The sequence below is a fragment of the Hyposmocoma kahamanoa genome, unplaced genomic scaffold (assembly GCF_003589595.1).
Source record: "Hyposmocoma kahamanoa isolate Upper Pololo Valley unplaced genomic scaffold, ASM358959v1 119, whole genome shotgun sequence".
In the NCBI taxonomy this organism is placed as follows: Eukaryota; Metazoa; Arthropoda; class Insecta; order Lepidoptera; family Cosmopterigidae; genus Hyposmocoma; species Hyposmocoma kahamanoa.
Window position 1 is genome coordinate 795,939 of NW_020653409.1, and position 16,263 is coordinate 812,201.

General features: G+C 38.0%; 1 protein-coding gene across 1 annotated transcript in view; it reads right to left on the reverse strand.

Annotated features, from left to right (window-relative positions):
• Positions 1 to 9,026: 9,026 nt before the first annotated feature.
• Positions 9,027 to 16,263, reverse strand: part of LOC113239984 — a 54,587-nt gene continuing 47,350 nt past the window's right edge. The window contains 2 exon segments of the mRNA XM_026477174.1: positions 9,027 to 9,269; positions 12,130 to 12,267. Of these exon segments, the coding sequence (XP_026332959.1) occupies positions 9,027 to 9,269; positions 12,130 to 12,267 (381 nt within the window).

A 16,263-nucleotide genomic window follows, 5' to 3' on the forward strand; every position in this document is an offset into this window, starting at 1 on the left:
GTGTTACTTATTCCATATAGTGAGTGATTTCTTCAGAATTTTAACCCGACTGGTTTGTTTACGTTTACTCTCAATTCTATTGAAATAGACTATAGTATCATACTGAATGCCTCTGACATTCGGTCACCTTCACGAGTCGAATGATTATTACGTCCACATCAAAATGTCTCTGTCCCCGTTACGTTTACGGTATTAACCATATTTCAGAGAGGGCTCGGTGATCACGAGTATCGTTGTGCTCTATGGAACCCATGGATTAGTAATACTAATTAGTAATGAACGATCATTCGAATAAGAAACTTAGTAGGTTAGTAATTGGTCATTCGAAGGACAGGAATCGCACAACGCTAACTTTAGTAACACAGCAACTTATATACTGTTGTCTTGTTAATAATTATTATAACACTATTTAAACGAAGTGACAGCAGCAGCGGTGTTAAAGCGTCGGTTTTGTATTATTTTTCTTTGTTCTAAATTACAAAATGTGATAAACAAAAATAGAACTTACCTAATAACAAAGAAAACAAACAGAACAAAATGAGATACATGTTGTCACCACAATGTATTAATCAAGACTGTCAGTTGTCAGATAATATTGTTGTTATTTAAAAGTTTTAATCGCACGTTTTATTGTAATTGGAAATAACATACACCGGCGAATATTTAGCGGAAGAGTAGGTAGTTGGTAAAAATTACAAAGTAATTCATCTGTTATCAAAAGACTGGACGGTAATTTTACTTTTTTTATATTTAATTTAAAAATTAAAAACGAAGATTTTTTCTTACATTTGTTTTTAGGTTCTTACTAATTTAAGTTTGTCGATCCGTTCGATTTGAATTTTACGTTGATTTTTTAAATATTTTATTTATGACACAAATTACAGACATCAGACACAAACAACAGAAAAAATAAAACATTTGAAAATTAATACAGTCGGCATATCTGTACCCAATTACAACTGTGCTAAACATTTTAAAGCAAAACATACTTAAAATTACGCTAAATGTACTATTAAGACAGATTTTTTTTACGTATTAAATTTTAATTAATATTAAATTTAAAATTTAAAAATTTTCATTCCATTTTACTATAAAAATTATTTTAAAATCATTGACTTACAATTATATGGACGTCGGGTCAGCTTTAAAAAGTGTCCGAACTTGTAAGGCGTTAAAATCGTATACAGAGCGTCAAACTCCGCTTTAGTCTTCATTTGTTCGACTGACAGCGCGATACTGCGATGACATTACAATTTAAATTCAACGTTTTAGCTTCACTACGTTTAAATAGGTTGACTTGGGACATTTTTTTCGTGGTTTTTGTATTAGACCCGTCGTCCATTTATTTGTAAGTCAATGTTTGAAATGATTTCTAAGTCGATGTTAAAAGATGTTCATTTAATTGTAAATTTATGTCAACTTATTATTTCTTTGAATATAAATGTTACTATTAAGCGATGTACATATATACAGTTTCGTATTTTTTTGTGTGAGTGCTACGCGATTACTTGAGGTTTGTGATTTCTATTATTCTTTTTTGTTGGAAAGAAGGTAGCATTAGAGCTCCTTGTGAAAGACGTCGTCCAGGGAAGTACTGCCACCTTACCTAGTTCTGCCGCCTAGCAGTGTGGCGCGTAGTTTACCATCAGGTGCACGACTTGTTCGTCCCGTCACTTGATATTAGAAAAAAAGGATACCTTGGTAGTGGTACCTAAAGACAGCAAATTAGGGAATGAATCCAGTTTCTTGTATTTCACTCAATTTCCGTTAATAAAACTTAGCAAATAGGTAGATGTATTTTCACAAATTTTTAATGTAGGTTTTTTTTATAAACATGTTTATAATTATCGAGTTCTTAGGTTTTCGCGATTGTTGCACATAGGAAATGATACTATTTTTCCGGATTTAAATCGCGTATATTTGTTTTTTCAAACAAACCAACGTTTCGGGCTCTTTACAGGCCCCATGGTCACTGTAGTCAGTCAATCGCAACAAGAAACGTTGGTTTGTTTCAAAAAACAAATATACGCGATTTAAATCCAGAAACATTGTTTCATTTCCTATGTTATAATTATTTTATTTTCACATTTTTCTTCCACTAATGCCGATAAAAACAATTTATTTACTTATTAAAATTCTTTAACAGTGGTTATATCGAACACAAATTTAAACTATACAAAGATATCCAACTCTTTAGCTGCCAGTAGATGCACAACTAGTTAAAGATGCAACATAACTAGAACTGGCATTGAACATCATACAATTTTTGAAGCCTTTAAATTTAATAAAAAGAAAACCACAAACGGAAAATAAAAATTACTATGTAAAACCAGTCTTACAAAGTAAGAATACTAGCTTTGGATTACCTGGACCGGTTAGTAGTAATCTGGACAGACACGAGATCGTTGAGATGGAACTTAGTTTTATTCTTCGTGGTGGCGACACAAAGACAAACGATCTCATTACAAGGTTACCTACTGGTGTAATGCCCGATGTGGTGGTAATTTTAAACGTTCTTACACTAACGTCAAAGTATATTTATGAAAATGTTATTTATGTCAGACATAACGTTAATACGAGGAATAAAAATAAAGTAGCTGTTCTTGACAATCGTCTTAATAAAGTCTTTAATTCATTTAAGAGGCAATGTATACGCTTCTAGAATAAGATTCCGATTGATATTCAAAATTTGCCATTTACGATGCTTCAAACTATTGTGGATCAAAAATCTTACCCTGCGTACTTGGATGACAAATATCCGTGGTAGTGGCTCGTTTAGCTCTTTAAGATATTCTCGATCTAAGATGTTTAAATTAAATATTGTAATGATAAATGTATTAATTATAATGTATATTTACAAACAGCAACCTCTAGAATTTCTTACTCATTCTTCTTAATGGAATCTGTCTTACGAATGAGCATTAGAGTTGAATCAGTATGACAATTTCAAGTGTAATTTGAACTTGACTTTGACATTGTTGTCTATTGAGGGCAGTTAAATTTTGTAGTTTTGAACAGTTTGTATACGAAAGCTAAGTCTAAAGGTTGTTTGAGTTTTTCAAGTGAAACCATTTTGAAGTTGTTTAGTCTCACTTTTAGGCACATAGGCTAGAAAAATCAAGCAACTGACCAACAGAGCTCCAAATCTTGTTCTCCTAATTCTCCCACTGATGTGTAAGACAACGTCTCCCAACTGCTCTATCGCAAGAGGAGGAGGTATACCACGTCCTCCTGGAGTGTGACCGCGAGCTGTAACGAGACTGAGAGGCTTCCGCTGGGCATGAAAATCAACTTGCCCATACTAAGTATGTGTAAGTGTAACAGCATACTGGACAACTCTACATTCAAATTCGCCAAAGCGGTGCTGTTCCTCGTTACAAAAATGTGTACAATGTAGATAATTATAAGTATTTATGTATTGATTTGTATGTAGTGTGTTTGAGTGGCGCTATGTTCCTTTGGTGGTGGCATGTTCTGTTAACAATGTCTGTAGTAAATAAAGAAAAAAAAAAAATTATTAGTTAGGTTCAATTATAGATAAGAGGAGGGTGTTTTAGGATATCATGCAAGGAGCGGTTCCTAGGGAGTTTTGCAAGGACAACCTGAAGAAACCCCTAGGGTGTCTCGCAAGGAATGGGATTGGGGTGTACTGCGAGGAGAGGGTTTTAAGGTGTCTTGCAAGGAACAGGTTTTAGGGTGTCCTGCAAGGAGCGAGTGTCAGTGTGTCCTGCAAGAACAGGTTTTTGGAGTGTACTGTAAAGAGCCGGTTTTGATTTTAGACCAATTGCGAAGAGTTTTATGATTTTTCCATTGCGTGAATTTCCATGTCGGAAACTAATTAAGCTGTTACTCCAAGAAAGGGAAACAATTTGTAAAATGTATAATTATGTTATTGCAAATTAGTGGCGTAATTTGTAGTCATAACACTGTTTAACTATTGTTTTTAATTCACTCGACACAATAACAATGCTAAGCTGTTCATTTTTTACATTTATCCGTTATTCACGGCCTTGTGGCAGAGGTTATCAGAGCGGACATCACTGAATATATTACTCATTAATGGGATCAATAACCTGATCTCAACGATGGCGATTAATGAAATTAATTTCGGGTTCACGGCGCAGAACACCCAGTTCCAGAACCAAGTTTCCAAAAGTTTTTACACCCCAATTTGATCGCGACTACGTCCGATTCGTATTAGGGGGGTTTACTATCGTTTTCCGTCCGACATCTGTCCGAAACAATTACTGTTAAATGAGTAATACTCGACCAAATTAAAAACAATGGAGAACGAGTACAGGGCCAGTTCCGAATCCGAGAAATGACATTCCGAAGTGTCATTTTATCTCTAGGTATACAAGTGATTTCGTATTTTCTCGGATTAGAATCGGACTTAGTGCACAAGGGACATACGAAGTTTAAACTTATTTATATATCGACACATCCGTAGAACAAAGGTCTATGTGTAAGACTACTTGTTCTTAGGACATAGTACATTTCGTTAGTTCTTCTTCGCTGTGGATGTCAGATCGACCTTTGTTCGATTTTATATTTCCGAAACGAAGTAAGATATATAAATTCTCAAAATACCTTTACATAGGACCTAGTTTGAATAACGAAATTGTTCTCGTAACGTACTTATTCTCTTTTCGCTATATAATCACATCGGACTCTGTTCTTCGGATGAGTCGATATATAAAAATTACTCCTCACTAGTAAGGTAGATGCACTTGAAAAGAATGAGAAAGAAACAGCAGGGGTTGCTCTATGTGAATAAACATTTTTGTACACGTTTATCATTCACTATATTTATTGCTATATGCTATATTGCTAAATGTCATAGATGGAGATTTTTATGTATAAATATAACGCGTTGTTAGTTTGATATGAAATATAAATTTACCACGTATTCGCCACGTATTATTTTGTGAGCGGGTAAAGGACTCGTCTGGTGTTCTACCTAAATACATAACTCAATTTCACTTGAGGTGGGGGTTGGTTCTTGTTTGCATAACTATGTCCAATTACTGATTAAAAATGAACCAGTTTTCAGATGTTATTTATTAATTTAAAATACTTATGATTATTTATTTCACAAAAATATTGATTGAATCATAGCTTTCTCTCTCCCTTTTTAAATTTTTTCTAACCATATTTAAGATTAATTTTTTATTATTGACCAATTGCCTATTGATCTATGATCACCACTAATTATGATTTAGACCCGAGAACACCAGTGTTACAGAACTGAAGACTTCCCTTTGACATTGATTGTTTTTATCTCCTTTGCCTAAGGCATCTGGATGCCCAGTAGCAAAAATATTGAGAGCCCATCAAAGGGCAGCATTGGACAAAGAGATCCTCTTCATGGTAGAATTTACTCTCTGCTCTCACAAGGTGTAAATGTGTTGGTGAAATTACAGGCACATGGGCCTTGTCAACTTGTCTCAAGGTGACGGGTGCAGTGGCAGTGCCCCTCAGAACTTTGTATTTTAAAGCTCTGAGTGACACTGCAACTGTTATGGATAGGTTGGAGGACGACTTGTACATCCCATCATTTGATATTTAAAAAAACTTGTCTCAAGGGGTGTAACTGTCTAACTTTATTATTTTTAGAATGAAATGTTAATTCCTATTAATTTATTACCTAACTCCACTTAAGATTATTTGTCATAAATCGGACTAAATCTACCAATATAATCAGTTACCTAGTCTGATATTGGTCTTGCAACACACAGTACAATCTCTATGCGTACGTGTCTAATACAATAATGACTTCAGGTCAACGTCCTTGGGGAATACCAGAGGGGTAATTTAGAAAAAAACATGTCCGCTGCCCCTTAGCTCATACAGTATTCGCTACAGGCTTTGCCTAGGCTTCATCAGTTACCTTTTTGTTTCCCTTTTTAGGGTTCCATAGTACTAAATATTTAAGTTAAGTGTAAAAGTTTCCTTTGTAAAGATTCAACGTGGAAACTCACATAATTAATAATGTGCCAGACCACAACACCAGTTTTTTGGTCTCAAACTAGGGAATTCCAATGCCACGGGATTCACTCCAAGGCACTATCTAAAAGACCAAGACCAGAACCAATTTAGAAAAGTTTATTTCGCAAATTGGTCCTGCCGGGAATTGATCCCGGGACCTCCTCATCCAACGCCCGTAGTGCAAGCCGTTGGACCACGAGGTTGTCAAAACCGAAGAGTTTAGGCCATAGTCCACCATCTTCTCCAACTGCAGGTTTGAATTACATTGTGTTTTTTATGATTATGATACCTAGTGCCAGTGCACATCAGATCTATGCGATTTGAAGCTCTAAATGGCACTGCAACTGTTATGAACAGGCGTGTCGCTTACCACCAGGCCCACGATTTGTTCGTCGTGTCACTTAGTATCGTAATTCGTTATCTGTATTTCCGTACTAAACGCCAATATCATAACGAAGATTATTGCATATTTGCAAAGTCCATCATATTCTTTTTCTTTATACGCGTCGTCAAATAGCCGATTGCAGATATATTTTAAAAATAGCTCAGAATACAATTGATTGTCCTGAGTTACTATATATATATATATATATATATATATATAGTAACTCTGTATTGTTTTTCTTCTTGAGTTTGTGATTGCAAAATTCTCATAATTTCTTCGATCTCTGTTTTTTCTCTCTAGAGTGCTTACATGTTTATGTTATATTATATCCAAAAGTGTAAACTAAATTGACATACTATTGTTTATTTTAGTTATATTTGTATATTTATAGCTTACCATGAATAAATAAAATAAAATAAAAAAATATCATTTGCACATGCATTTTCCGGATGGATTTCGCGACTCTATTATATAATCTTGAAACTAAAACTTTATAAATCCGAAACCACTAACAAATACATCCAAATCGCACTTGTCTGACTTTTTGTCTTGAAGAAACCAGGTGTTGATTTCCCCAGCGACTTGAAGGGTGGCAAAGTACACACTATGTACCAGATAATAATTTTGTTACGCCTTATGTGGGTTGTTATGTGATTTTCAGCATTGGTTACTTTACGCTACATCGTAAAAAGTAGATCTTGTTGCTTTGACGGCCAGTGAAAATGCGTGACAAAACCGCACGTCGGCATAATTCCCATAAACTCGTAGAAAACATTGTTCTCTTACATCAGACCAGATTTTCGTGAACATTATTCCTATTAGAAAATCGTAGTCAGTAGTACAACGGATGTGGTTAATACAATTCATATAGTAGATAATAATAGTATATATACAAGATAGATAATAGTAATAATAGATCTTCCAGATACTGTTGACAGACAAGATTCTGTTACGCTTTAAAGTAGATGGCATTAACACATTCAGTGATAGAAGGTAAGATGGCGAAAGCTGTCTTTTGAGCTGATGAAGTCGCAAAACATAAAAGGAGAAATGTTATGACAACAAAAGATTGAACACAAAGAGAAATTCCGTCGACCCGAAAGGACTCGAATATGTAACTACGGGATTCCGTTCCCAATGCTCTTCCAATTAAGCTACAGGTTGAGTTACCGAAGTCGACGAAATTCCTCTAAAACACATTAAAATCTCTTACAGATGTCGTGTATAGCGTGGAAAGCCGAAAATTTGAATGCGAATACACATAGAAGTGCAAGACATACATGGATTTTGTAGCAGTAAAGCCCCTTGTGAAAGTTGTTTGCTGCTAAATAAAATTACAACATTAATAAGGTGAACTAGACTCCCGGGAATTCTGCATCGATTGTAGAACTGTAACAATACTGATCTCCTTCATCGCCATCCCACCTTTTTACCATCCACTTATTTTTTTAATTCAGGTTCTTTTTCGAATTCCCTTTTCTTTCACTACTCTTGTTCGTTCTATATTTCGTGACTTCCATCAAAATTCTTGAAACGAGAAGACGTGCCCATTCTTATTGCAAAACTCCACGTCGATTACTATTAAAATCATAATAGCGAGGTCCGTTTGGGCCTTTCTTTTATTCTTTTATCATCTCTTGCAATAAATGTTGCAAATGTGGACAGAGCTTTCTGCATTCTCATTTCTTTAAGGCCAGGCTACAGACCAAACATATAAACCCGGCTTGCAACGAAATACACAAAATCGCAAATTTCGACAAAGTGGTAGGAAGCGAGGCGCTGGCATTTCTGTAGATGGCAATACAGACAATCGCCTTTCTCCGCTCGCTACTTAAAGCTGCTTGTGAAGTATAAAATCCAAATCTACCGTCGCCCCTTGTCGGTATAGTAAAGGCCATTCAACCCACAACAATGTTTTGTCCTTAACCTACTTGCACAGCGTGGACCCCTTTTTCCTTTGATTACTTCAAAATAGCCCAATCTCGGTCTTACTTGCGTTTTTTTTTCCACCAAATTCTGTTCTTTTTCATCAGTATTCAATTACTTTCCATATTTCATTTGCATCAAATCGATTGTACTAACGTAAAAAACTAATTTAAACCGCCGTATTGAATTTTACTTCGAAATAATAAATTGGAAAACAGAATTGTACGGAAGACAGTAAACGATCAGAAAAATAAAACGAAACTTCGTTTGCAATTAGTTTCGTATTGATTCCCATAAAAGCAAAAATGTTGCGCGCTGTCTTTGTTAGCTACAAGGGCTTTAAATAATATGTACCGTGTACTTTGTTTAAGAATATTACCACCATGTGTATGTGATAAGTATTTTAAAAACTAACCGAGGGCTGATTCTAGGAGATGGACCTTCTCAAGGAAAATCTAGACCAACCAAGGAAGAGATCGCCCTTAGCTGTAAGGTCGCTTTTGCCCACAATAGTTTTAAACTGTCTATGTACTGTTTTTGTTTTTGTTTGGGTAACCTCGAATTTTCATCAATATCACAAACTTTCGAATAAACGAATTTCTTTTTCCGGAATAACGTTTGTTCGAATTTTCATTACCCCGAAATCCGAATTATAACGAAGCCGTTGTCAGGATATGTTGGTTGTTTAACGCAAAGACACGATTAGGTTCGGTTAGGATAGGTTAAATTAGGTTAGTGTGCAGCGCCACACTCTGATGGCAACGATTGGAAGCGATCTCTCGCTGCCCAGCGTGATTTCAACAATGTTGGACAGCGAGAGGTCGTGGGAGGCAGTGGTCTCCTTCTGCGAGGCCGTGATGTCGCAGAAGGAGTCCGCGGAGCGGGAACGCGAAGACGCTGTCAACGCAGACCCGCTCCGGCGCAGGCGGTGGGGAAGAAGGCGAAGGCAGTACGCTGCTCGCCTAATTCCCTAGTGGGGCCAGCGGGTAGGGGTGGGGATCCCTTGCCCGCCTTGCACAGCCTCACTCGTCTGGGGGATGGTCAAGCGTGCCGACAATGGCGCGGGGACCCTGGCGAAAGCCTAGGGCGGCCGGGGGTGTCGTTGTGGTCGAATCCTCGGGATCCCACGGCACCCACAACACCCGGCCTTGCGGGTAACGCCGATGGAGTTTTAGTGCGGTATGCCCCCCACTAAGGGGGGAGAGTCCCACATAACCACCGAGCCTCCCCAGCTCGGTGGTATGCATAAAGCATTTCTCCATCGTAAAAAAAAAAAAAAAAAAAAAAAGGTTAAATTAGGTTTAAATAGAAGAGTCGTGGCGGGGGGGCTCTAGTAGCCGTGGTCGATTTCATCCCACGGTGAAGCTAAGACGGGGCCGGCCGATGGTGGTAGGCTGGCCCGAGGAGGTGGGCGTTCCGCGCGGATGCGCGTTGGGAGGAGGGTCGCGGGGGGAGAGACGTGCCGGTGTGTCGTTGCCACTCGTCCTGTCCTCCGCGACACTGGCGGGGCTGCGCTTTCGACGATGCAGTGGCGGCGGGGCCGCGGGGGAAGAGACGTGTTAGTGTGTCGTTGCCGCTCATCCTATCCTCCGCGTCCGAATGTGGGCGGTTGGTGGTGAGCGCTCCAAGGGACTCTCTTCGGAGAGTCCGCGCGGAAGCGCGTTAGGTGTTGCGGCGGAGCTGTCATCAGATCCGCCGCGGGGGCTGGGGGAGCAGCCACTGAACTTCACAGTTGAGTGGATGCTGTCCTGGCCCCCCATGGCCCCTGAGTAGCGGACTCGGGGGAGTTCGTTGCCCAGCATAAAGGGGCCCGGGATGGAAGGCTCGTCTGGTGATCGGCGAGCCTCACATTCGGAGTCGGGGGACCGATGTGTCTCCCTTCTCGGGGAGGGGCTGCGCAGGGCGCGGCCAGCCGCTGGTGGGGGCGCGGACGAGTGCAACAGCGTACCCGTACCCCCACCTACAGCGGAGAGGAGGAACACTCCGGGGGCTTAGTGCGGTAGGGCTGCTCCCCTTCAGGGTTCAGCCCAGTCCCACATAACCCTGGCTCTGCCCCCGCGGAGCCGGGGTATCTGTAAGCAGATTCCCCCGGATTAACAAAAAAAAAAGGTTTAAAAGAAGAAACATTTTCATTTCAAAATTACTTTCGAGTTTATGAAAATTCGAGCTAACGTTATTTTTGGGAAATATCATTTCGGACTTCTGATAGGTAACCTCTTGTGTGGGAGCAATAAAGTGTCTATTTATCTATCTTCTCAATTTTAGTGAATTAGCATAGGTATTAGCCACAACTTTTCTGTGATAGCACGTCCAATATTTGTTGTCGTACAGAAAGTACCAAGTCTAAGTAAAGGGTATAACAAAACGCGTAATAACAATTTTAAGATATGAAAGTGTAAATAACATTTTAATCACAACTACAGATTTGATTAAAAAAAAGAAGAATTTTTTGTTACACAAATCTGTCGTTTGTTATTTCGATGGAATTAACTTTTAGCTACGATCGGATCATAGTTTTCCAATACCATCTATTAGAGTGAAGTAACCATCATAGCAGTCTCCAATCAGTCCTCGGCTGCTTTAATAAGGTTTCTGTGCTCAATTTAAAGCACTTTCTGAGATTGGACTTAAATATTTACCGTCGGTCCAAAGTCCGTTGTCCTTGGATATCCCCTTGAATTATACGCCAAAGGGGGCCATTTTGGTTGTTTAGCATGAAATCAATAATCATTTACAAAATGTACTTTTGTTTTATTTATCTGTTTATACTAGTACACAATACAGGGAAGTACTGCCACCTCACTTCTTTGTGCCGACAAGTAGTAATGTGTGTATTACTGCGTTTCGGTTTGGAGGGGTAAGGGTGCTGGTGAAATCACTTATGTCTTAGGGTGGCGGGCGCGATGGCAGTGCCCCTCAGATCTTTGTGATTTAAAGCTCTTGAGTGGCACTGCAACTGTTATGGACAGACGTATCAATAAAATCACAGTATGTAAATTTACATGGGCAGTTAATAAATATTAAAATCTAGTGAACAATATTATTAAAATTATTGTTAAGTATTTTGTATGTATTCAGATTAACGTTTGGCTGTTGGTTATTATTTCGAAGATTTTAAAATATTCGAAATAATAACCGCACGTTAATGTTCGTGCATACAACATTTTTCACTTAATATTAATTTTAATGTAAAATTTACATCTGTTATTTATTTATTTATATCAGGTCACATGAGTCATATAATAATAATAATAATAACGCACACACTCGACATAGCCCCGCACTAGGGAAACCCTGTGTCGCGGGTGCATTGGACACACACACATAGACAACCACAAATTACACCCAAACTCACGAGAGAAACAATTGTAGGCCATACAGCTATTTCTTCCGGCCCGGGAATCGAACCTGGGACCTCCGTCCGGCATGGTAACCGTTCGGCCACAGAGGCAGTTAAATAAAATATAATATATAACTTAGGGACTAACATACATACAATATAATAAAGCAGTATTTCTAACTAATCTACACGAATTGCACTTGTCGGCGATGTGTGGCGCAATCTGGTGTCAGGTAACCGGCCGCGAAACCGCCGATAAGACACCCTTCGGCCAAAATTCTTCCTTCATGAAGGTCGACAAATGTTCGTTCGGTACTCTCACCACAAACGAATTGAAATTCACGTTGTGGCGAGACTCCAACCGCTCGACCCTCAGGGTGTATTTGGCTTTATGTCTGATATACTCCACTATCTCCTCAGACTTCGTGGAGTAATACAGCAGCGTCGTCGGTGTGGCCGGACGCAGCAGGAAGATCGATCCTGACGGTACTGTGCCATATTGGTTATGGCTGGTGGGCTTCCTCTTCTTCTTCTTCGCCACTTTTGTGAAACTGTCCTCGTCGCACCGGTCCATCTGCCTCTGTGGTTTTACAACTTCAGAGACAGGCACACGGGGATTACTTTTTCCCTTAGCAGATTACGTTATAAGTCAATAGATAACACTGTTAAATATTGACAATAGTACCAGCAGCAACCACGACAACATCTTCCAACCCTTTAAAACATAGCGTTTCGAAAGGCGTAATAGCAATTGCTGAAGATGTCTGTTGTAGTGTAGCTTTAAGAGTTTTTGTAGAGTGGCAGCCCCGCTGAAAAAATATGTAATATGGTGTAAGGAGTTTAAGTATGTCAAAAGTAGGGCCGGAAGTCTTGTTTCTTTGGTAATCATTCTGCACTTTAAGAGGGAGCAGAGGAAAAATTCCTAATCTTCGATTTGATTTTAGAGGGTTATGTCCACTTTAAAGTTAAAAATAAAATATTGTACGAGTAACTACACGATATATTTAAGCATAGATATTAAACAGAAACATAAAACAATAAAGTTTCCTCGATAGATAAAAATCACGAAATGACCTCTTTTTTTCACATTTTTTCCATTTATTCTCGAAATGCTACAGGTTATTAGGACAAAAATTAGATAATTAATTATACTTATGCATGATCGACAACTGTCACTACGGATTTTTTAAATCCCTTTAGTTTTAGAGTTATTCCGCTAAAACGCATTTGGTACTTTTAATGCGCAAAATTCAACATCTCCTGTCGCATGTCACGCGAACTTCAGGCATATATTTGTTTCACAAATTTTTGCGGAGCCAATGTCAAAACTTTTTTGGCATGAGAGCTCCTAAACATGCTACTTGTTTCAACTGTGGACCATGTGCGCAGCAATGTATCGAGTGACTCACTTGGGTGTTTCGATATTTCAAATATTACCGTCTCACAATAAGTTCCATTTCCATTTTATTTTACAGTCTAAATTTTGAAAATTACATTTCTTTGATAGTTACATACTGGGCTATGGTTTCACCCTCTTTTTGTTTTCTGTTTCTAATTCAGCCTGGTGTAATACATGGTTTGTTACCGGATGGTAATTGTTCTTTAATTTATCACAAATATTTGCGTACGATTTCTTTATTGGAGATACTGGTGCACATAATGTGGTTAAAGTGTCGTATACGTTTGTGTTTATTTTCGTAATTAACCATTGTTACTTTTTGTCTTCTGGGACATCATTTAATAGCACAAGACATTCGAACTTTTGTTTAGAAGCATCCCAGTTTCCCTCCACTGAAATTGTCCAGACTTGTAACGAAGCTCAATTTCTTTGATTTCCGTGCTATATACGAACGCAACAATTTTCTTAGGTGCTCAATTTTATCTGTTGCGGTGACTTCTGAATTTTGTCATACCCATAATTAGAGATTACGTCTCGAATGTGCACTTTTCAGAACACGTTTTCTCATTTTCACTGACGTCATCTGAAGAAAATTATTTTAAATAGTCGCGGGGATCGAACTTTCTCGTCGCCAAATTGTTGTATACGAATAGAAACACTAAAAATTTAATATAAAAAGTATAATTTATTGCCGTCACTGCTTTAGACATATTTAAACTCCTTGCACCATATTACATATTTTTTTCAGCGGGGTTGCCACTCTACATAAACTCTTTAAGCTACATTACAACAATGGCAATCTCGGAATGGACAGCAGCGAGGTCATTGTACTTTCCGTTTTTGATACACTAACATTAATTCAGTTTGACCTAATGTTTATTAATCGTCCTCGTTAGTCATCTTTATTCAAAGTCTATGTAGTGTGATGAGCTGCAATCTTTATGCTCTTGGCGTAATATTGCACCTCTTTCGCTTTTTTTTTTGATGACGTGACATGATATCAATTGACGGGATAAACAAGACTTACGCCTGGTGGTAAGTGATACGCCTGTCCAAGGTACTTGTTGCGCCACTCAGAGCTTTAAATCGCACAGGTTTGAGGGTCACCGCCATTGCACCTGTCACTGAGTTAACAGCTCCCAAGTACCTGTAATTTCACCAGTATCCTTCATGCTTCAAAATTGGAACGCAGAACCTACTGCTAAAGAACACTATCATCACTCGCATTGGCCTTTTTGGTACTTTTGACTAATTTTTCTCAATGGCATTGTCGATCAATGTTGAGATAAGGTCGACATCCTCCTTTTAAATTTGTCGTTGTTGTAACGTGTGATGTGGTGTTTTGTTTTCTATCATGCGCGATATCGTACGGGACTTTTTTTAGCATGAATTTTCGTTTCATTCTAGATTATTACAGTAGTGTTGTTCTTGAATTACGTTGTTTCTGCCACATTTTCCAGAAATGAGAATGAAATATGTAGTTTTCGTTGCCGCACTTAGCGCAGTGCTCGCACGAAGCAGGGGTCTCGTATCGCGCTTTCTCAGGGATGGCAATAAATCACGTTGCCACTAACACGGTGCACGGCGTGAACCACCGTCTCAACACAAATGGAGCACTTGAATAAATATTTTGCACTATACGTACCGTAGATATAGGTGTTTGGTTTGGTCTATGGTGTGTAGTCATTAGACGACCTCCGTCGTTGTTGGCGTGGTTCCGGATTCGATCCCCGGCCGGATGGAAAAGTTTTGTTCCAGTTTCGTGTAAGGATCATTTCATTGTATTAAAGAAACAAATCGGGACAGCAGAAGTCAGTGAAATTTAATGAAATTTTTTTTCATACAAAATAAACAAAATTGACTAATTGTTTTTTAATGTCGGGAATTGACCCAGAGTGAATTTCGTACAGGGAATTGGTGTTGTTGCAAGACTATTGGTGTTGTTTTCTGGCACATTATATTATAACTGGCGACATTAAGAAGACAGCAGCTGCAGTTGAAACTCTTTACCACCTCCACACACTCCTGACTTGGCCCGATCGAATACCAATTGTTTCCGCATTAGATTGTAGAGACAAGGAAAACAATTTAGTTTCCGTTAGACACAGTCGAAAATGAGTTTTAAAACTTTGTCGATTTCCGTTCCCCACTATTCCACCACAAAGAAATAACTGAACAAGATGGCAGATATACTGCGAGCGTGGGTTTACATTTTATTTACATAAATTTTGTTTTCTTAAACACCTTTTGCTGAAATCTCATATTTGGAAACGGCATATCGACTGTGAACTGGCAATCGGTACTAATCTCAATTTTAACAAATTTATAGGATGAAGAAAAAATTGTTTACGTCATTTATATAGCATCTGGTTTACTAAATAAAAATATGTAGTTTTTAAATATTTTTATTACACGTGTATGTATGTACACTACGTATTTTTATTTAATAAACCAAATGCTATTTATCCGCTCACGCGATACATGCAGCCGTAGACGCATACAACATCTAGAGGTGCCGGTAATGATTTTATACCGATTTATCGGATATCGAAGTTATAACAGGTTAAAGAACTAATATTAATTGCTATTTCGGTAACTACTCTAGCAAACCATAAAGTTTTTAATGCCTGGGTTTGTCATTTAAAAAAAATAAACAACTTCAAAAATACGTCACGACAATCGTGTGTGTTATTGTTTGGGCTGGTGATTTCGGTATTTATTTATTGAAAACATACCGTAAGTAGCGTTTTTTAAGTTTACCCTGAATATAAATGTTTATAAATTATACTTTAAGGAATAATTTCATGGTAAACGTTAGAACCACTCAAACGGAATATTATCATATTTATCCAAGTACACCAAAAATTTCACTAGTGCTTTTTAAGTGCAGTATTTGCAATGTATTACTGCATTTTATTTGAGATGTTTTTGTTGTAGTACGGAGGGTATTTATTTAGCAATGCAGAATAATAATTTTTATCTATAAAAACTTGTATTTAAACTGAATGCTTTTCTAATTTGCGAAACCAAATAGCCGCCATTTTGCGGTAGGAGCAGCGCATCGCGTGAGCGAATAAATTATTTTTTCTTCACCTGTAAAGTTGTCAAAATTGAGATAGTGCCAGTTGCCAGTTCACAGTCGATATGTCTCCAATTTATACGTTTACTTTTTAATATTTAGATACTACAGGGCATCATATTTTACGAAATCATTTACAAGTTGTG